The 22,607-nt window shown below is 37.2% G+C and overlaps 1 protein-coding gene across 2 annotated transcripts in view; it reads left to right on the top strand.

Moving 5' to 3' along the window:
* Positions 1–22,607, top strand: part of ARHGAP24 (Rho GTPase activating protein 24) — a gene marked incomplete at both ends in the record, with an annotated part of 413,331 nt that overhangs the window by 345,571 nt on the left and 45,153 nt on the right. For both annotated transcript variants that reach the window (XM_080697743.1, XM_080697742.1), the window contains one exon: positions 11,403–11,610. In XM_080697743.1, the coding sequence (XP_080553869.1) occupies positions 11,403–11,610 (208 nt within the window). The remainder of the gene's footprint in view (positions 1–11,402; positions 11,611–22,607) is intronic.

Below are 22,607 nucleotides of genomic sequence, written 5' to 3'. Positions count from 1 at the left end.
TCGGTCCTGTCTTTCAAGGTTCATATTGATCTGTTTATTAATGTCTGTGAATGGGTAGGGTAGGTGTGGCTTATAGAATGGTGGTTCACTAGGGATTACCTTGACTGACAAGGAGCTCAGTGAGCTGGGCTGGCTGTCCTGGAAGGAGGGGCCAGAGCTCTCTGAGGCCCTTCTAGACCCAAAGGAAGCCACCAGGTTCTGACCCTTTGAAATGGGTCCTGCTCAGCCCCTCTTCTGTGTCCCATTACTTTGGTTTGGGTTCTTGGGTCCCCGGCCTGCTGAGAAAATTTTGAAAATCAGATTATCTGGTGACCCTATTTCAGGAGGCTTTCAACTATATTGATTGACATTGACTAGAAATAAGAATCACCTTGACTTTACAATTAGATAATATGATGGTTTGGGGAAAGAACAGAGACGTGAACTGTCAGGGACTGGGGACAGGCAAATAGAACAGCTTATGATCTAGGAAAGAAACTAAGATATTTCTTGATTGACTTATTTTGGGGAAGTTAAAGGGCACAGCACGAATAAATAATGCTTTCCAAAATGGTTTAGGTACATAAAAATATTTTAAAATTCCCTTTCGCTCTAAAATAAGAATAATTAAATGGAATAGCTGTTTAAATGGAAACTAAGCAATTGCAATCTCCATGTTAGGTAGAGTAAGCCATTAAATTAGTTGGGAGCTGAGCTGAATGTCATCTAAGGTTGTTCTCTCTTTTTTCTTTGATCTACTAATCTCTCTCTCTCTCTCTCTCTCTCTCTCTCTCTCTCTCTCTCAGGGTTACTAAGCAGGGAAGTCAAAATAGGAAAAAAAATCAAAGACACAAATAATAGAGTGGAAAGTTTTATTTTAAATGGGACCCTTATTCCTTCTGAGTTTTTAAATAGTTAACACAAGGCTATAGCCATTGTCATAGGTGGGCAGCAAGGAATTCGGGCCTTAACTTTTCCATCTCATTCATAAAAAAAATTAAATGAGAGACCAAAAATTTTATGCCTCATATGTTGTAGATCTCTGGTGATTTCGTGAACACTGGGAGATGACATCACTGATAGGGAAATGCACAATGACAGAAATCCAAAGAGGCTGAAGGACTAGGAACCTAAGTGACATTTCCTTTTCCATCTAGTTCCCCACACCTTAGCACTAACCTGAGATACTCAGGGGACTGTTTATCTTTGAAGGGCAGGACAAGGCATTTTTCACCTTGTCCACCTCCTATCCTCCAGTGGTGGGGTGCCGTAGATCCGTAAGAACCCCTGGGAATAGGTTGCTGTTCCTTTCACCTGCTCCCCTCTCCCTAAATATCAAGAAGGGTAGGCAGTGCCTGCAAAGCAAACCTTCACCGACTGGCACAGGGCACCATAGACACAGGAAAAGCTTCCATCGATTGCCTTCTGGGGGCTGATTTTATAGTATTGTCCTTTCTCAGTAAAGTCTGGATCGTTTGGGGAATGTTCAGCATTTGAGGCCAGGATTAAGAGATGTTTCCTTTACAAAGCTGTATTCTGCTTTCTGTCACAACCAGAAAAGAGAGGAGCTGCAGGAAGCGTGCAGCCTCTCTGCCCGGCCTCTTGGCTGCAGCTGCATGACTGCAGTTCCGCAGTGGGGCTGGGGGTGAAGGTACCCAGCTGAGCCCCCCCACACACACACAGCTGCCATGCTGTTCCTTGCTGCACTCCTCCATCAGGCTGCCAAAGCACAAACCACACACGGTTTGCATCTTTATTGAAGGCTTGGCATTTAAAAGAATGAACTCCCCTCTTGGTTCCTAAGCCAAGCATGCCACCTTAAAAAAAAAAGTGCGTCTTTTGTGCTTTATTCCATCTCCTGGGTACTCAAGGGTTTCAAGAAGTGGACCTGGGTTTCTGTGTTTCTTTAGCATTAGCTGAAGTCATTTCGAACCAAGCGGTAAAGAGAGTGTGTGAAGCTAGGAAAATTGCCCAGAAGGAAAAATTGTTGACGTAGCTGTTTTTCCTGATCCACATTTAAAATCAAATCAATCAATCTCTCTCTCTCTCTCTCTCTCTCTCTCTCTCTCTCTCTCCCTCTCTCTCGCTCTTATATATATGTATGTATATATGCATTTTTTTATATATATGTATGTACATATGCATTTTTTTGTACTGTTTTCAAGGGTAGGCCAAGGGAGGAGGAGACTGGCCACATTTGCAGCAGCTTTAGGAATGCTGTCGGAATGAAGGCTGGAGCTGGGTGAAAGTTTCCCAGGCCTGTCACAGTAGCTCTGGCATGCTGTGCAAGCAAAACTCACCTCTCAGAGTGCCTTTCTCTCCAGTCTCCTTCTTGCCCCGTACTGCCCTTTTCATCTCTCTGTCTTTGTTCAGATCCTAATTAGGGCATTGAAAATGCTTTCCCAGTGGTTTTAAAAACGTAGAAGCTAAGAATCATCTGCTATGCAGGAAGCTGGGGATTGTGGTATTTTGTATATATGTTCTGGTGGCTGATATATTACAATGGATTTTTTACCTTGTTGATTTTCAAACTATACATCTTCATTATCTCTAAGACTAGTATTGGGAGAACAACCTATGTTTTGATTACTTGGGATTGCGTAACACTTTGGGTCTTGAACATGTGGGTCTACCCATAACAGGCCAGATGGCTTGATTGTGGAGCTCTGAGGAAAACAGACATTTTTTAAATTCTGACTTTACCTCATTTTCCCGTAAGTTGCCTCTTTCCTGGAGATAAGTGATTTCTCACACACTGACCCTGATGCACCCTGCTATGTCCTCCCTCCCTTACTTCCTTTGAGCCCCATTTCTAGCTCCATCACCTCGGTTCTCTGTGCCTTTATTGCTACATGCATGTGACTTTAACCAAGAAATGACTATTCAAGATGATGTTCATCCTCAACTCTATCTACTACCAACATTCTCTGCAAATTCCTACAACACAAAGTCTACTTTATAGAGCATTCTCAATCTGTGTATCCTGAAACTTGCTACCAAACAGTGTTCCACAGCTTGAAAAGTTTTTATGAACTCCTGTTACCCAGAGAAGGGGATCCTATTTTGCATAATAATCAATGCCTTCTAACCAACTCCAACTATTACCTGGTGTAGTTTCCTGGGTTGACTCTTTTTCTTAAGCACACCTCCAGCTACCACTTTGCTTGTGTTCACAGTTCCCTCTGCTAGGATACTCCCCCACCCATTGTCCACGCCAATCTTGCCCTTTGTTCAAGACATTGTTGGCTCTTACTTCTTCAACAAACTTCTTCTGTTCACCAATAATGCTCTTTTGCTCTTTAGGCTCTACTTCTATATTTTGTTCATATATTTAGCAACATATATGGATATAACAACATATATGGATATATATGGATATAGCAACATATAATGATAACCTGGCAACTGTCTACATCTAAGGATATCTGTCTATGTCTAAGGATATCCTCTCAACTGTCTATACATATATATAGTACACACACACACACACACACACACACACACACACACACACTTTTTTATTTCCAAAGTGAAATATAGTGATACGTCTGTTTAATCAGGAATTCAAGGTTGACTGCAAACTGGTGAAGTGCCATATTACTATCCGTCTCATTCTACTATCCCAAAGGCAATAAGGAATTAAAATAGACACTTTATAGTGGTGGTTGATAAGGCTGACACTCTCTTTAAAATTTATTATGTGTCATTTATATTGTAATCATATGTATGGAAATTGATTTGTTCAATAAAATGCTACTTCCCACATCTATGTAATTATAAACCATGCTATAAGTGAGTAGCTCACTAGTTCATATATCAGAGTTTTATGGAACCAAGTGATGCTGAGAATGAGAAGATAAACAAAAGAGGTTGCCACAAGCCCACGAATCCTCTGAACTCCTTGGGGATGAAGAAACATAAACTAGTCATTAATTATTCTGTGAAAAGCACTTTACTAAATTGGTATGAAGTCCTAGGTCCCATGAACAAAGGACTGACCACAGACTTATCTGGAAAGGCAGACTTTCCCCTATGTGATTCTAAAAACACAGTCACTGTGCCTATGAAAACAAATCTTAGTTGAATTAGCATAGCTCAGTAATGAAAAGAAGACCTTTAGAATAGTATGTACCTGTATGTGTAACCCAGATCTGCTACTTGTAGATGTATGGCCCCAGACATTATCTTTGAATCTGTTTGTAGAAGAAAAACTCGGCAATGTAATGTCAGATGTGTGGCTTATCAGATGGTCTGTAGAAGTTAAATAACAAAATACATGTAAGTCGTATGCCTTGGCACCTGGCTGTAAATGGTATATATCATTGTTCCACTGGTCTAAGACCTAGGCTACTAGTTCACTATGTTCCCATTACAATACTTTCTTCATCTTTCCAGGCCTTTACTTTTCTCCTTCATCACCTATTCTATGAAAATGGTTCTAACAGCCATTCATTACTAATTATGACTCTTAGCTCCTTGAATTTAAGGTTTTCTACTTACATAAGATTTCTTTTTTTTTGATCACTTAAAAAGAAAAACTAGTGACAAAATGAAGTTAGCTTTGACTAAATTTGTTTCTTAGTTTTGTACTAAAATAGATGCTTTTATTTTGATTTGTCCATTTTCTAAGGACTAATGTTCATTGACAATGTTTATAATCCTAGAGAAACAATGATTTATCCTGCTATCAGGGTTTTAGTTAGCAAAAGGAAAGGCAAAGCAAATTCTCTCTTAGCCACTCATGTGATCACAGGCAAGAAGGGATAGAAAACTGGAATATCCTATGGCAGATGATTTGAGTGGCAACCAAAAAGTTTTAACACTTCTGGTTTTTTCTCAGCAACCAGGGACTCTTTTGTCTTTAGAGTTTTCATAGAGATTAACATCACAACCTGATAACTTTTGAAGAGCTTCATTTTACAACAAAATTTTTTATTATTTTCTATATTTGGAACAGTGACATGTTTTGATTTTAAGCATGTGTGTATTCTACATGTTTATGGAGCACTTGTGCCTCACCCATCTCTGTGACATTCCAGGGATATAAACCAGGGGGCTTCACTATGGCATAGTACAGTGCATGTTGAACATCCCAATCTGAAGATCCAAAATCTAGTTCCACATCATAAAATTTGTCTCATGCACACAATTATTTAAAATATTGTACAAAATTACCCTCAGCCTATGTGTATACGATGTATATGAAACATAAATAAATTGTGTGTATAGATTTGGATCCCATTGCCGAGATATAATGTTTATAAAATAATCAAAAATACTTCTGGTCCTAAACATTTTAGATAAGGGATACTCTATCTGTATGAACACTGGAGTCTTTCAGACCTGAGACCAATTTGAGTTCAGTCCTGTCTCTGTATTACCTTGTGAAATTTACTGAAACCTTGGGAAATTTACTAATACTTCTCTGGTTTACAAAGTTATTTGTAATCATCATAATAAATATAAAATAATTACTTTTATTATGATAATTGTAAAAGTGCAATCCTGTTTGGGTGACTAAGGGACTAGTCCAGTATAGATTGGCATCTAATTAAATAATTACAAAGTAATATGCTTTAGAATCAAAGAAGAAACATATCAAGCTATAGGTCTGGGCTGGGGTTTTGGGGGATATCAGTAAGGACTGAACACAGTAAATGAATTAAGATGAACCTTGTGAGATAACGTCTCATCTTATTCATGAAAACAGGACTTTCCTACTAAAAGGACCATGGGGTTCCGCTGTGCTTAGGAAACAGCAATTGGACAGTAGACTTTGGGAGCATTTGTTTATGAGGAAGCAGAAGAAATGAGAATAGATATGGCAGAGTGCTTTGCATGCAATGGATGCTACCTAAACATTTATGAACCTTTATAGATTGAATAATTTTAACATTACAGGCTATGTCTGGCTATTGGGTATATAAATTCATGTTAAGGAGAACCCTCACAAATCCTAAAGGCTGTTTAGATTTCTCTCATACACACTCTGGTTGCAACTGCCTCCCAGATGTACAGTAAATTCACCTGCATGATTGGCTCTCTCAGCCCAGTGAAAGTCACTTCCTGGGTAATGCTTTTTGGCACCATCGATGTACTTTCAGAAGTAAGCATGACATACTCTTGTCACCCATAAATTTCATGGACAGTACTGCCAGGGAGTGTGAAACCTTACTGGGAATTTAAATGGAATAGCTTGGTTGTTTTCATGACCTGCACCACAGGGAATATTCTTGTTAATAATTTACTAATCAGTGTGTCCTTTCCCCATGCTTCTAGTGAGGGGTAGAATATGCCCTTTATCCTTTCTTGATAATTTTAAAATTTAAAATTTCACTGACCCCTAAAGGAAAATTTTAAGTAATTTTTAAAATTTTTTAATTTATTGTTTGCAGTACTTGGGATGGAACTTAGGGGCATTGCACTTCCAAGCTGCACTCCCAGCCCTAATTTGTTTAGTCTTGTTTGTTTGAAACAGGATTTCATTAAGTTGCAAAGGGCCTCACTAAGTAGTTGAGGCTGACCACAAACCACTATCCTCTGGTCTCACCCTCCCGAAAGTTGGGATTAAAAGTATGTGCCAGGCCGGGCGTGGTGGCTCACACTTGTAATCCCCGCACTTGGGAGGCTGAGACAGGAGGATCGCACAGGTTCAAAGCCAGCCTCAGCTATTTAGTGAAGCTTTCAGCAACTTAGTGAGACCCTGTTTCCAAAAGAATATATTAAAAAGGTCTGGGAGTATAGCCCGGAGGTAGAAAGTCTCTGGGTTCCACCCCCAGTACCACCAAAAAAAAAAAAAAAAAAAAAAAAAAAGTATGTGCCACCATGCCTGGCTGGTAAATTTTTTAAATTAATTTTTCTCCATCAATAACTTTTCTCACAAAGAACATTCTTATGCTGAAAGTTAACTCACACATCCCTACAATATTAAGCCAAATGTGTTTCATATATTCTGTTTCCAACAATACAAGAATGAGAAGTATATGCCTATTAGTCTTTAATGGTTCTTTGTAAGACCAGTTCTACAGCAGAAAACTATTATTTTTCCGCAGTAATTTCTAATCACATGTACATAATGTCTGTGTGCTTTATCATTCTTACATATGATATGGCTAAATAGGCCTTGTGCAAAGGAACTTATTTCTTTGGGCAGCATGGTCACTGAAGACCTAGAGTTTTTTTTTCCCTCTCTTTTTCTTGTTCGGACATTTCCCCCCAAATTCACATTTTTTCAATATAACTCCCCTCCCCCAATTTAATGAGAGAGATGGAGGTCAGAAAGGTCATGAATATCAGGTTTCTTCTTCTATTATATTTTCAGTCATTATGCACACTACACAGTATTATACAGAAGATGTAGTGTGCTAGATTTGATACCAGGTATAGAATCCTTATGTTTGTTTGTCATTAGTTCTTTCTGGGCTAAGAATATTTCCTTTGGTAGCAAGTCTTTCAGCTTAAATTGGATTAAAGACTAAATATAAGACCCAAAATTATCTAATTAGCAGGAGAAGAAAACATAGGTGAAACACTTCATTACTTTGGAATAGGCAAGGAGTTTCTGGACAAAACTTCAAAAGTACTAGAAAAAAAAATAGACAAATAAAATTACATAAAAAAAGCTTCTGCACAGCAAAAAACAAAATAGTCAACACTCAACAGAGTAAAGAGATCACCTACAGAATGGGAAAAATATTTGCAAATGTCTGGATGTGTTAAACATAGCCAGAATATATAGGAAACTTAGAAATTCACAAGCAAAAAGAAAAACTAATTGATGAAAATGGTTAATAGACCTAAATAGATTTTTCCCAAAGTAAAATATAAAAAATTATGCCATCTGAAGAAAAATAGTTGGACTAGAGGATATACCCTAAGTGAGATTACCCAATCACAAATAGTGACGAGTCATATGCTTTCTCTCATCTGTGAAAGCTAAGGAGAAACTGGGATATAAAATGGACACCAGATAAAGGATGATAAAGCCCAGTGGAGCCATGGAGGGATTGTAGGGGAGAGAAGTTGGGGAAGAGATACTGATGAAGGAAACATTTCAATCGATGCTCTGTACATATGCAGAATCCTGAATGCCAATCTCAGCATCTTGTATGAAGAAATTGAAGGGTGGGGTGGGGTCCTGGGGAAGCTCATCTAGTGCTGTGTTCACATGTGTTCCTATCACCCTGGACTTCATTATGATTTGTGATTGCAAAGCTCTAATAAAAGTATATCTTTTAAAACTCAGATAGAATGGAGTTTGAAAACACAACATAAAAAACCACAATGCTTAAGTAAAAGAGAGAACACTATTTTATTTGACAAAAGAGAGACACAGCGAGAAAGAGAAGACATCCAAATTACCAGCGGGTACTTCGAAAAAATGCTCAATATCACGAATAATCAAGAAAATGCTAATCAAAGCCACAATGAGATATCACTGTATTCTAGTAAGAATGTCTGTTTATCAGAAGGACAAAAGATAATGTGCTGGAGAGAATATGGAGAAAGGAGAACCCTTTATGCACTGTTGGTGAGAATGGAAATTAGTACCACTGTAATGGAAATCAATATAGAGGCACCTCAAAAGTTAAAAACAGAACTATCATGGATGTAATATATGTGTAGTGTGTGTGTGTGTGTGTGTGTGTGTGTGTGTGTGTTCATCCAAAAGAAAATGAAATCAATGTGTTGAAGAGTCACCTACACTCACATGTTCACTGCAGCACTGACATAATAGCCAAGAAAAGGGAACAATCTGTGTCCATTGCCTGAGGAATAGACGAATAAAATGGAGTACAAATATACAGTGGAATACATTTAGCCATAAAAAAGAAACTCTGTCTTTTGAAACTGCATGAATCAAACTTAAAATCCTTATATTAAGTGAAATAAGCAAGATACAGAAAGACAAATATTTGCATGATGTTACTCATATGTGAAATCCAAGAAAGCCGATTTCATAGAGGCTGAGAACCGAGTGGTGGACACCAGAGGCTGGAGAGCTTAGAGAGAAAGGGAGGGAAAGAGGTTGATCGGTAGGTGCTAAGTTACAATTCGATAGGAGGAAAAAGTTCTGGTGTGTTATTACACAGTAGGGTGTCTACAAATAACACTACTGTATATTTCAAAAAGCTAGTAGAAAGATTTTTGTAATAATTTTGCTATGAAGAAATGGTTAATGTTTGGAGAAATAGATACGTTAAATCTTATTAAAGAATGACAGAATTCATACATATATTGAAATGTATACATTCATGAAATGTATATATTTCATGACATGCTGCCCCATAACTATGAACAATCTTTATGTTTTTAGATATTTGTTTAAATAAATTATAAAATTATATATCCAACCGCTGAAGAATAGACAAGACCATTTCTACATCCTGCACTTTTTTTCTATGTGTGTATGGTTCTGGGGATTGAACTGAGGAACACTTTTACCTCTGAGATATACCTCGAGCCTATTTTACTTTTTATTTTAAAACAGCCTCACTAGGTTGCTGAGAATCTTGCTATGTTGCTGAGGCTGGCCTCAAATGTGCATTCCTCCTATCTCAGACTCCCAAGTACAGGGACTATAGGTGTGCAACCCCCCCCCACTGTACATCTTAAAGTCATTGTTGTTCTCATAAGAGAAATAATTTTCATTGACTTTTATAATAGATATCTGTTGTTACTGCCACCGAAAACCCATTACCTTTCTTTTGATAACAACTCTTTGATTTCTCTCCAGGTAGCCATTCTTTCCCCATGCTCAGTTCATTCAAGAAAAAGACAAAATTTAAAGAAGAAAATGAGATATTTGCAATTACAGGGTTTTTTTTTTCCACCAGGAAAACAAGCTTCCTAGAGTCTCCATGGACTTCTTGGCCTGCACTAAGCCATATGGTCACCTCTCTGAAAAAGAAATGGGAGTCACATTTCATTTTCTGGTTCTCAAATAGAGATATCAAGAGAAAATCAGAGTGTGAATGGCTGTTGAATTATTGAACAATGTTTGACACACCATTATCAACAAACTGCTTGCTCAAAATTCAACAAACTAAGCTAAATAGACCTTTTACCTGGCCTAACCTTTAGTGTTCTTAGAAAATGCCATTTTCTAATTTCATTTTCTATCTACTTGAATATTGATATTAGGTCATTCAACCTTATTTTTTGAAAGGAATATATTAATTCCATTAGTGCTAGATTTGATACCTGGCGTAGAACTGTCTTATTTGTTTCATCTGTGCTAAGAGTATTCTCTTTGGTAGCAGGTCTTTATTGCTTGGAATGTGATGGTTTTGTATTATTGAATTCATAAATAATTTTACTGGTGGAGAGGCAAAGTATATGTTATTATTATCAAATCCTTAACCTAGTGGCTATTAAATAATTTCCCAAACACTTTGGGGTCTTACATAATTTCAACACATAATACTTATTTTTCTTACCCTTTAATGAAACTTGCTAAAGCATTAATACCGTTTAATGACACTCATTTCATCTGGAAATGGTGCAGTCACACCTCGATTGTCCCCTCCCCATCCTTCCTCACAAATTCATTATTTTTGCCAAGCTACCATCTGATTATTAGTATATTGTAAAAGCATTTTTCTCTTATCTGTGGGATGCTAAGGGTGGAAAAGTAGAGGTGGTTAGCCTCAAAGTCCATATATCACAAATGTATGGCTTGTAGATACTTTAAAGTCAAGAGTAAAATTTAATAACATGGCCTGTTCTCTGTTAGCACTCAGTGCTGGCAATTCTCGACAATAATATAAGTGATACCCTGCCTGCCAGGGCAAACCGCCACCTTCACGCTTTTCGTGTTCACCACTTCAAAATTTTCCTTTTTTCCTTTAAAATAATTTAATAGTTGAAGGTTTTAAAAATAAAATACTGTCTGGGATATTTTATATAAAAAATGTTTTTCACTAGCCTTATCACTTTAATTACAGGCATGGCATGGCAACTTGATTAAAAACTGAAATGGGAATGAGAAACAAATTGAATTTGAACATAAACACAAGTCAAACATAAAGATCAAACTATAACAAAAGTGGAATTTGACTGTCATCTTCAAAATATTTCCACAGTTAGCTTTTGAATTACTTCACCCCCCTAAATGAAAAAAGACAAACCAAAGTTCAAAGTATTATAGTGCTTTATCCTTCAACGTGGATGTTTCACACTTGGTATTTCTATTTTGGATTTTGAGTAAAACATGGAATACAGGAAAAGGGGTGGCATATGGGACACTTTTTTACTTAAAGAATTAAGTAGAATGAATTTGATTGTGTAATAATGTGAAATGTCAAATGCCAACTAATCGATAGCAATCCAGTCATCGTTTTTCTTTTCTAGGAAGTTATAAAAGAAAAGAAAGTATGGATAGATAAATTTCTCAAATTCACTGTGATTTCTTATTTTTCCAGGTATTTTTGGACAGAAATTGGAAGACACTGTCCGTTATGAGAAGAGATATGGGAACCGCCTGGCGCCGATGTTGGTGGAGCAGTGTGTGGACTTTATCCGACAAAGGGGGCTGAAGGAAGAGGGTCTCTTTCGACTGCCCGGCCAGGCTAATCTTGTCAAGGAGCTCCAGGATGCCTTTGACTGTGGAGAGAAGCCTTCATTTGACAGGTACATGTCAAGGTTTCACTAGCCATCCTTTAGTGAGAAATTTAGACTGGCCTCCAAGGTTGCGGTAGGTTCAATGGCATAAATCTGATCGATGAGGGAACTGTTTAGAAGATGGCTACTTGACCACACAAGTTTGGATCATATTTATTTAGCTACAAAGTACACAATATGGTGCTATAGATGTCTGTTTTTACCACACTTTTTCTCATTCTTAAAGTTTTATTACTTGTTCTTTTACTATGGTCTTAAAACTAAACTTTCTCATTGGAAAATAAGAACTTTGGAAAACAGGAGATAGCTCTTGTTATAGTTTTTAAAATAAGAGATATAAAGAGAATCAATAAGTAGAAATTGGAATGTTGGCAATATGACTAAATATAATTATTTTAATAATAATAAAGGTATAAATTTAAAACAAATGCCATAAATCTTGAATAGATTTATAGGAAAACACAGATAAATATAGCATGATGAAACTAAAAGAAAAAAATGATAAAATGGAAGCTCCAGAGAAGAAAATATAGAACATGCATAACTCCACTAGTTAAAAGTTAATCAATGTCAATATTTTGTGAATTATCTCTTTACTTTTTAAGAATTTAATAAAAGACAAACCCATTATTCTAATATTATTAAGCATTGTATAGCAGAAATATTTCTATATTAAAAGTTGAAAATATCCTTTTATGTTAATATATGTTAACATTTTATCAGTAGTAACTTCTACAACATCATTTTAATATCCAATATTTTACTCTCTAGGCATTATTCATAACTATTTCAATATTATTGGATACATATTTATGACTTTTTTATTTTAGTGGATATGCATTCACGTAAATATTTTCTGTTTTTAGATTATTTACTTAGTATAGCTTCTCAATTTTGAACTTTGTGGATAAGAAAGACCTTGATATTTGAAAACTGGAAATTGCCCACTGTCACAGTGCAGTCAGGTTGCTTTATCAATACACCATAAACTTGGCAGCTTAGGAATAATTTAGTTTGCATAGTTTTGGACACTAGAATGTCTAAGATCGCAGTGCCAGTATATTATCTATCTGGTGAGGGCCTCCTGTCTAGTTCATAAATGCCACCCCCTCTTTGTGTCTTCAGATGATGGAACAGATACAGCAGCTTTCAGGGCCTCTTTTATGAGCATATGAACCCTAATTATAAAGTCTCTTCCTTAACTATTTACCTCCAAAATGCCCCACCTCCTGATATTATCACAGTGATGACTGAGTTTCAACCTCTGAATTTACACAGAAGGTATATACAGACCTTGGCACCTACTAACTGTTCTTTATCTTTGAAAGTGGAAAAATTAACATATGAAGAGATATAACTCTACAGAACCCATCAGTTGTGTGTGTGTGTGTGTTACCAGAAATTGACTCCTGGGGCATTCTGCCTCTGAGCTACACTCCCAGCCCCCACCCCCTTTTTTTTTATTTTGAAGCAGAGTCTCACTAGGTTGCTGAGGGCCTTGCTAAACTGCTGAGGCTGGCCTCAAACCTGAGATTCTCCTGTCTCAGCCTTTCAAATACTGAGATTAGAGACAAGTACTGAGGACTATATTTTCTATAAAGCTCACAGAATATTTCATGATTACCCAAAAGTCATCAAGATCTTGATTTGGGAGCTGGGCATGGTGGTGTATGGCTCTAATCTGAGTACTTGAGAGGCTAAAACAGTAGGACTGCAGGTTTGTGGCCAGCCTCAGCTACTTATTGAGGCTCTCTGAAACTTAGTGAGACCCTGTATTAAAATAAGAAATAAAAAATAGGGCTGGAGGTGTAGCTTAGAAGTAGAATACCCCTGGGTTTAATCCCCAGGACTGGAAAAAAAAAAATTGGTCCTAATTATGTTTGTATGTACTGAGGAAAATATAACAAAATATAACAAAAGATTTATATTTACAAGACAATCAGTGAGGTTCTAAGTCTTAAGTTTTACTGAGGGGGTCTTATGGTCACACCCATCATTTGGTGTTTACCTCTAAGTCATATTTTATTGGTAGCATCCTGAATTTTATCATTTTTCTGTGGCTACTTCTTTTTTTTTCCTTAGTATTGGAGAGTGAATCCAGGAACATTTTGCCTCTGGTCTATACCCCCAGCCCTATTTTATTTTTTAGTTTGAAACAGGGTCTCACTAAGTTTCTGAGGCTGAATTTGAACCTGAAATTCTCCTGCCTTAGCCTCCCAAGTACTGAGATTACAAGTGTGTACCACCATGGATTGGCTATTTCTTACTTTGAGAATCCTTTACCCTCCTTAGGACCCCTATAGCTCTAATAAATTCTTTAAAATGAAAATATTTCATCTAGGTATAGTGGTGCACACCCATAAATTTAGCTACTCTGGAGGCTCAGAAAGAAAGATCACAAGTTGGAGGCCAGCTTGGGCAACTTAGTGAGACCCTGTTTAAAAGCTATGGAGATCAGTGTGGAGATTCAACAGAAAAATGAGAACGGATCCATCATATGATCAAGCTATAACACTCCTGAGTATTTTTCCAAAGAGACTGAAATCAGAAAATTATAGTAATATATGCATATCCATGTTTATAGCAGCACAATTCTCAATAGCCAAATTATGGTACTAACCTATGTGCCATCAACAGATGAATGGATTACAAAATTATGATATATACACACAGTGGAATTCTACTCAGCCATCAAGAAGAATACAATTATATCACCTGTAGGAAAATTGATGAACCTGGAGAACATTATACTAACTGAGATTAACCAGTCACAGAAAATGAAGAATTATATATTTTCTATCATATGTGGAAACCAGAGAGTAATTGAGATACCAGAAAGACTTCAGATAATGAAAGTGAAAAGTCAGTGGAGACAAGAAGGTTGTCTAGGGAAAGTGGGGAGGGAAAAGGAGGATCAATGAATGAATGAATCACTTCCATTTACAAAATGTACATATGTGAAAATCCCATGTCAATCTCAATATCCTGTATGGGGAGGGAAAAATTAGGGAAGGAGCTGGAGGAAAACTCACCAAGTGCAATATGCATGTATTTCACTATAACTATGAACTGTATTATGAAGTGAGACTATAATATGCCAATAAAAGTATAAAAATAAAGAGATAAACACAAAAAGAAGCTATAGCAGGGAAGTCAGTAGAGTTGAGGATGGGGAAAGAGATGTACAAAGCAAAAAGAAAACAAAAACAAAAACAGCTAGTTTTCTCCCTTTCACTACAGGAAGACCTGAACTGAAGAATGTATCAGAGCAAACTAACTGCAGTAACAAACAGACCCAAACATTTAATGGCCAACTCAGTAGACTTTGTTTCTTGCTCATCTAGCAGTACACAAAGGTCCCAGACTGTGCCATAGAAGGCAGGGGAAGACAAGGCAGGCAGCTTTGCTCATCTACACAGTAACTCAGAGGCCCAAGCTAAAGATCTTTAACAGGAGTGTTTCCAAGCATACCCAGGGGCTAAGTGGAAAGGAGGAAACAGTATGGAGGAGCCAACCACAGTACACTTTTAAGGGACAGGACCAGTAATAAAGGAATGTCCCTTCTACTACAGTCTACTGGCTACAGCTCAGTCACACGGCCACTTCCAACTGTAAGGGAGACTGGAAATGCAGTCCAGCAGGCCAGCATGTGATCCAAACTTTTATTATAACAGAAAATAAGAGTAGGAGTGAATTTTGGTGGACAATTTCTAGTCTCTGTTACAGAGAAACCTCAAATTAAATCCTGCAGTTTGCTATTAGACAGAATGCACATTTAATTTACTGAGAGGATCAGTTCTGTGATTATAAGTTACAAGAAAACTTTCATTATTTGTCAGTGGTCAAAAGAATCATGAGATTTATGCTGAATTTTACCAAAAACAAAAAGCAAAAAATCTTCTGGCCACAGGGCAGATTTAGATAGGCTTGGGCATCGGGTTGAAAGCTGTTCCTTTACACTGTAGGAATTCCCTCTTTCAGTGTACTAATTATTATCTGATCAGAAGATAAGTATACTTTCAACTGTATTTTTACTTGTCTTGATAAAGCTTCCTAAATTTCTTAAAATAAATATTAAATAGAAAAATATTAATAGATATTAATAAATAAATTAATATGGCTGAGAATATAGGTCAGTGGTAAAGCATCCTTAGGTTCAACCTCTAATATAGGAAGGAAAAAAGGATGAAAGAGAAGGAAGGAAGGAAGAAAGGAAGGAAGGAAGGAAGGAAGGAAGGAAGGAAAGAAGGAAATGGAGGAAGGAAGGGGAAGAAGGAATCCTTTTCTACTTTAGCTCATCTCTCTCTTGTACAACTTTGTCATATACAAAGAAGCCAGTTCGTACACTTGGTATTTGGCCTGAAAACCTCCTCAGCCAGGGCTGCAAGTGCATCAGGATGTATTCTATGTTCCAAGTCATGGGAGTGTTTAGTCCTGCTTATTTTTGCAGTATTTTGAATATGCATTTACCTTTCTCTAGCTTCTAGTAGCAAACTTTCACTGCTTTTCCAGCTCTTCCTAAGCCTCCTCACTCACTGTCCAGACTCTGCTTTGAATCCAATGCCAAGGCCATGTACTTTAGATTAGCAACAACATCCAACTTTTGATAGCAATGACTGCTTCAGGTGTCTGTTGCTATGTAGTAAACCACAAACCACTGAACTTTTTTGGTTTAAAACAACTGTTCTGGATTCTACTTTGGGGCAATACTCTGCAAAGATACCCTTTCTCTATTCCATGTAGTGTTGGATGCCATGATTTGGTGCAGCTGAGGTATGAGGTAGTTTCACTCACAAGTCTTGTGCCTAACACAAGTCTTGTGCCTAAGGCGGGCTGGACTGAATAACTGATGGCTGGTTCAGTTGTTTCTCAATTTTTTATTGAAAGTTTTGTATCTTTCAAGGCTTTACCCTTTAGCCAGTTTTTGGAACTATGTTCATGGCAGCTCAGGATTCAGAGACAACAAGAATGGAAGCTACTACGTGCTATGCCCAGAATGGGTAGAGCATCACACCCACTGAGTGCTCGTGGTCAAAGAGGCCAGCTCCATTTAAAGGGGATAGAAAATCAACTTTTAATCATCATAGAAGTAGTGACATGGATATAGAGATGGAACAAATGATTCACAGTCATCTTTGGAGACAATCTACTTCATTTATGTAAAAAGTATCTCTGAAGGGTTTTCTATGTCTTAGACACTATTCTAGGTGAGAAAAGAGAAGAGGTCTATTCTCCTCTGGAATTTTCATTAATAGTGGTAGGCAGATAACAAATAAACAGTGAATATGTAAGCAATTTCCAACAGTGATGAGGGCAACATGGTACTGTGTTAGCAAGTGAATTGATGGAGATACTCATCTCCCTCCTGAAGACATCACATTTGAATATAGTCTTGAGTGACAAGAAGCCCACCACCCCTAAGATAAGAGAGAGGCATTGTTTAGGAAGAACAGCAAGTTGGAAGGCCTAGAAACAGGCACGGCCTCACCTGTTTGCAGGTCAAGAAGAAAGCCACCGTGAAGGAGGATTGTGAGCAATGAAGAGTGTTGAGGGAGGTGATTCTGTATGGCTTAGAAATTGCGGTAAGAATTCTATTTCTTAGTCTAAGCAAAATGGAAATCCTCTGAAAGAGTTTTAGAAAACAAATGAAATAATTTCATTTACATGTCAAAAAATTCTGGAAATATGAATATCCTTCTTTTGATAAATGAATGTCAAGTTTCAGTCTTTCAGTCCCAGGCAGCCAGATGGCCAAATTCCTGGAATATGCTGATTTAAGAAAAGGATTCCCAAACCAAGCATGTTGACACATACCTGTAATCCCAGAATTTGGGAGGCTGAGGCTGAGATAGGAGGATCACAGGTTGATGGTCAGCCAGCAACTTCACAGCCAGCTCTTAACAACTGGGACCTGTTTCAAAATAAATAAATAAATATAATGTGGTTGGGGTATAGCATAGAAGTAGAATACTCTTGGGTTCAATCCCCAGTACAGAAAAGAAGGGGGAGGAAAATTTCCAGATTCATGAGCAGCAAGGCAAAAGAAACGAGTAACAATTGCAACAAAATGTAATTGTGAGCTACACTGGTAGGAAAGAAAAAATTTTTAATTTCCCAAGGGATAGTAAAGTTATTTTCAGAAACTTGTCCAAGTAGAGTGTGCTGCCCAATCCACTTTTTTACTTAATTGGTTGAATTTGATGCTTCACATGGTGAAACTCTAGTCTGGTTTCAGTCTTCAGGAGGTGGAGACAAACTGCCTGGGAATTCTGTAACCCAAGTTAGTGTTGCCAGAAAAATGATTCTGTGTGTGTGTGTGTGTGTGTGTGTGTGTGTGTGTGTGTGTGTGTTTTCAAGAAAGGTTCTGCATAATGCTATGAAATACTTATTAAGGAAAGCTACAAAAATTTTTTTTATTGTGAAGCAGGTTAAAGAATGAGAGTGAATATTTGTCCCTGTGTATTCTAATAATGCTTGTTTCTCAAAAAGAGACAATAGAGTTTAACTTTCATCTTTTATTTAACAAATAAATATATCTTACAAGTTATATTATTTAACACAAATATGTTTGTTAAGATATATCTATTAAATTCTGGAAAGGGATTCCCACAGTAATTCTTCAAAGATAATCTCTAGTCATTCATATAGTACCTATATCACTAAGCCCTAAAATTTGATTGTTAAAGTGAACTTTTTCTAATAACATTTAAAAATGCTTAAAATATTAACAGTGGTGTTTAAAATATTATTAAAATTTTATTTACATATTATTGAAATTATTTTTTTCTTTGTGTGTGTGTGGTTCTGGGGATTGAACCCAGGAACTAGCTCATGCTAAGCAAGTACTTCACCACTGGGACTCATCCCCAGTTCCAAATTATATTTTAATTTATAACATTTTTATACAATCTAGAATACAGAAAAGTATAAGAAAAGATTAATATTTCAAACTTCAAACAGTCAGGTGTTGCTATAGATAGCATATAAACAAGTAGACTAAAATATGTAGACTTAGATGTGTAATATATCAAAATGCACATATATATTTATACAAAGTATTGAAAAGTGAAAAAAAATATTTTTGGTGGTATTGGAGATGGAACCCAGGGGCCTTCTGCCTCCAGGTTACACTCCCAGACCTATTTTATATTTTTATTTGGAAACAGGGTCTCTTAAGCCAGCTGAGGCTAGCTTCGAACCTGAGTGATCCTCCTGCCTCAGCCTCCCAAGCACGGGGATTACAAGCATGCACCACCATGCCTGGCTGAAAGGTGAAATTTTGCACCTTGCTTTCTCTCCTTTCCATCATATCATGAATACTTTCCCGTGTTACTAAATAGTTTTCACAAACATGATCTCTAGCACCACATTGTAATTCCCCCTATCAATCTTTGGTTTCTCTGATTCTGCTTCTGTTGTTTTCAATGATTCTCATATATCAGTGCTCTACCGAGAAGTATCTGTGTTCACAAAGCCGCCTGTGCTTCTGAATCTGTGGATGCATTTGGGGTTTGGAAAATACTATTTCACATTTGAGTGAAAAATGTTTTGTCCTACAAGGAAAAAAAGTATATTTTCTAAAGATCTTAAAAAAAAAAAAAAAACTACAGCAAGCCGTGGTGAGCCGATGCGGAACAGCCAGGCAGGATCTTTTGGCGCAGACAGCATTTAAAGCTCCCAGTGGCTGAGCTCAGCACACGCTGCAGGGATTCAGAGTGGAAATCAAAACCAGAGAAGAAAAAATACGCCAGCCTCATGGCCGAGGGCGTGGCAGAGGCGCCATATTGCCACCGGCGGCGGCAGCAGCAGTGAATTCACCGAGTCCAGTACAGCTACATCTACGTACTCAAGAACAGTGAGTCAAATTGCGGGCCACAGAGGAGAAATCCCAGTATTGTGCCTCCTGGGACTTGAACCAGTGAGGGAGTGGTGGTGGCAGAGATATCACACCATAGGAGAGCGTGCAACCTGGCACCCCCCATAGTTTAAAGCATCCTCTATCGACTCCCTGGGTCGGAGACTCTGTGATACAACCCAGTAAAGGAGTAGTGGGGTCTGAGATACTACTGACTCGAGATCCAGAACACCTTAAGTAAAGCCATAGTGACCCAAGGGAAGAACCCAGAGAAGGCACAAACCTCCGAAATCATGGGAAAGAGGAATAACACTGAAGTAATGAATGTGCACAACCCCACAACATCAGAACCTGATAAAACAGAAAATCAGAGATTTCTAGAAGATCAAATCAGGAAAATAACTGTAGAAATAACAGAGGTGCTTCGAAAAGAACTCAGAGAGAGCCAAAAAGAGATAAAGGATGCAATTAATGAAGTAAAGGCCTCAATTCAAAGCACAAACAACCGATTAGACCACATGGAGAACAGAATCTCGCTCTTAGAAGATGAGCAATCCAAAAATGAATGCATAGTTTCTAATCTAGAAAAAGATATCCAACAGCAGGAATCTGACATTGAAGAAATATGGGCCCATCTTAAGAGAGCTAACCTAAGAATAATTGGAATAGAGGAGGGAAAAGAAAGTGATACCAAAGGGATCAACAATCTCTTCAAGGAAGTAATAGCAGAAAATTTTCCAAATATAGAGCAAGAGGTTGATACACAGATCCAGGAAACTTATAGAACTCCCTTTAGACAGGATCCGAGAAGAGGATCCCCACGCCATATAATTGTCAAAATGACCAATGTGGAAGCCAAGCAGAGAATCTTAAAGGCAACAAAAACAAAGGGCCAAGTGACATTCAGAGGCAAACCAATTAGAATCACTCCAGACTTCCCAAACCAAGTCATGAGAGCCAGAAGGGCTTGGAGTAACATATTCCAAACTCTGAAAGAAAACAACTTCCAGCCAAAAATTTCCTATCCAGCAAAACTTTCTATCAAATTAGATGGAGAAATAAGAAGCTTCCATGACAAACAGAAACTGAAGGAATTTATGTCTTCAAAACCAGCGCTAGAGAAAATACTCAAAGAGATTAACTACAAAGAAGAAATAGGTAACACTCACCAGAACCAGAGAAACAAGATTTTCCATCCAACAGACAACTAAGATTGGTTATCTGTGGAGATTCATTATTTATGTTAGTCTTTTACCTATCTCTAAAATGTATTGTTTGCCTTTATTGTTGTTAATTTTTAGGATTTCTAGTTGGAATATTAATATACCTTCAGATATAGCATTTGGAAATATTTTATCCAATTCTATTAGTAACTTTTAACTCTGTTTACATTGTCTTTGGATATACAATATTTTCTTTTATTTTTTAGGGAGTTTGTATATTCTTCTGTTGCCTGTGCCATTGAAATCATATCCAAGAAATCACTGCCAATTTCAATGTTGTGAGGTTTTATGACCCAGATTTTCTCCTAAAAGTTTATAGTCTTAAGATTTATATTTAGGTCTTTTATCTAGTTTGAGTTAATACTTGTATGTGGGATTAGGTAAGGGTCCAATTTTATTCTTTTCCATGTAATTATTATTTTTCAACAATATTTAGTTAAAAGATTATTATTTCCACCACCAAATCTTCGTGGAAACCTTGTCAAAAATAACTTGACAATATAGGGAAGAAGTTAGCTCTAGGCTTGTGTTTAACTCCAATGGTCTATATGTCTGCCTTTTGGGCAGTGCTGCACTATTTCAATTATTGTGGCTTTGTGTGGTTTGGGATCGGAAAATATACATCTTCTAGCTTTGTTTTTGCTTCGAGATTGTTTTGGGTATCTGGAGTCCATGTTCCATATCAGGATAGATTTTTTTCTGAAAAATAAATATATGATAGTTTCACCTAAAAAAAAGAAAAAAATATTCTCTGGTAAGAAAGAAAGCAAAAAGAAATATTGAAATGTTATCTTTAAGTCATCAAAAGCTTGGTATCAGACAAATGAAACTGTTATGTGAGATTATCATTTTTAATTTTGGATAAATTGCTATAATACTAGATGTCAACCACTAAGCCAAGCATGGGAGGGAGGGATGGGGAGAGAATGGGGTGGGGATCGGGTGGGGGCTGACTGGGAGATGTGTGCATGTATGTCTACAAAAGTTTGTATCCCACTGTGATGTATGAATACAGTGCACCAATAAAATAAAATTAAAAAAAAAAAACTTCATGAGATCCTGTTGCACAATAAAAATAAAATAGGGCCGGAATTGTAGCTCAGAGGTTGAATGCCCTAGGGTTAAATTTTCAATCTCCCATCCCCAGCCCACCAAGAAACAAAACAAAATAAAACAAAACACATTAATGTGATCAATAAAGTTCTTTTCTGCTTAAAAAAAAAAAAAACTATTTGCATGTGAGGGCTGGCTGTGACATCTGTCACCCCACTGATTGCCAGGGTTGATTCAGCTCATCTGGTTGACTAGGCGGGTGTCCCCTTCCTCTCTCACCACTCCATGTGCGTCCCTCCCAAAGCTGCGTGCCCAGGTGAAGAAGACGACCTTATCCAAATAGAGGAGGACCGGATTTCAGTCAAGGGTATAGGAGTCGCTGCGCTCCCCTGCTAGAACCTCCAAACAAGCTCTCAAGGTCCATTTGTAGGAAAACACAGGGTAGTCAAACTTCCAAGACTCCAAACACATCCAAATGAGGTGCTGCACGTGGTTGTCTGCCTTTTTTTTAAAAAAAGTAAATAAATAAATAAATATATAAATAAATAAATAAATAAATAAATAAAAATTTAAAACTATTTAAATTTAGAGGGGTTGCAAGTACATGGACCAACTTTTACTAAACCATACGCTCTGTGCTATTCTTTATATCAAATTCATTTTTCCAATTCTGAAGTTCAAATTTGAGACTTCTATATATGCATGGCTTGTTATTTCTATGATTATGACATAGTCCCATAGACTTGTTGGCCAGAATGAATTCCATAAGAAAGGGCATTTTCATTAAAATGACAGAATTTGCATTTTATCAGCTCCTGTCAATTGTTAAAAAAAAAAGAAGAGGTTTTATAGTTTCTAATCAGTCTTATCTTCAT

Source organism: Muscardinus avellanarius, assembly GCF_963383645.1.
Source record: "Muscardinus avellanarius genome assembly, chromosome: 6".
NCBI classification, from domain to species: Eukaryota; Metazoa; Chordata; class Mammalia; order Rodentia; family Gliridae; genus Muscardinus; species Muscardinus avellanarius.
Note: the sequence above shows the minus strand (reverse complement) of the source record. Positions and strands in the feature narration are given on the sequence as shown.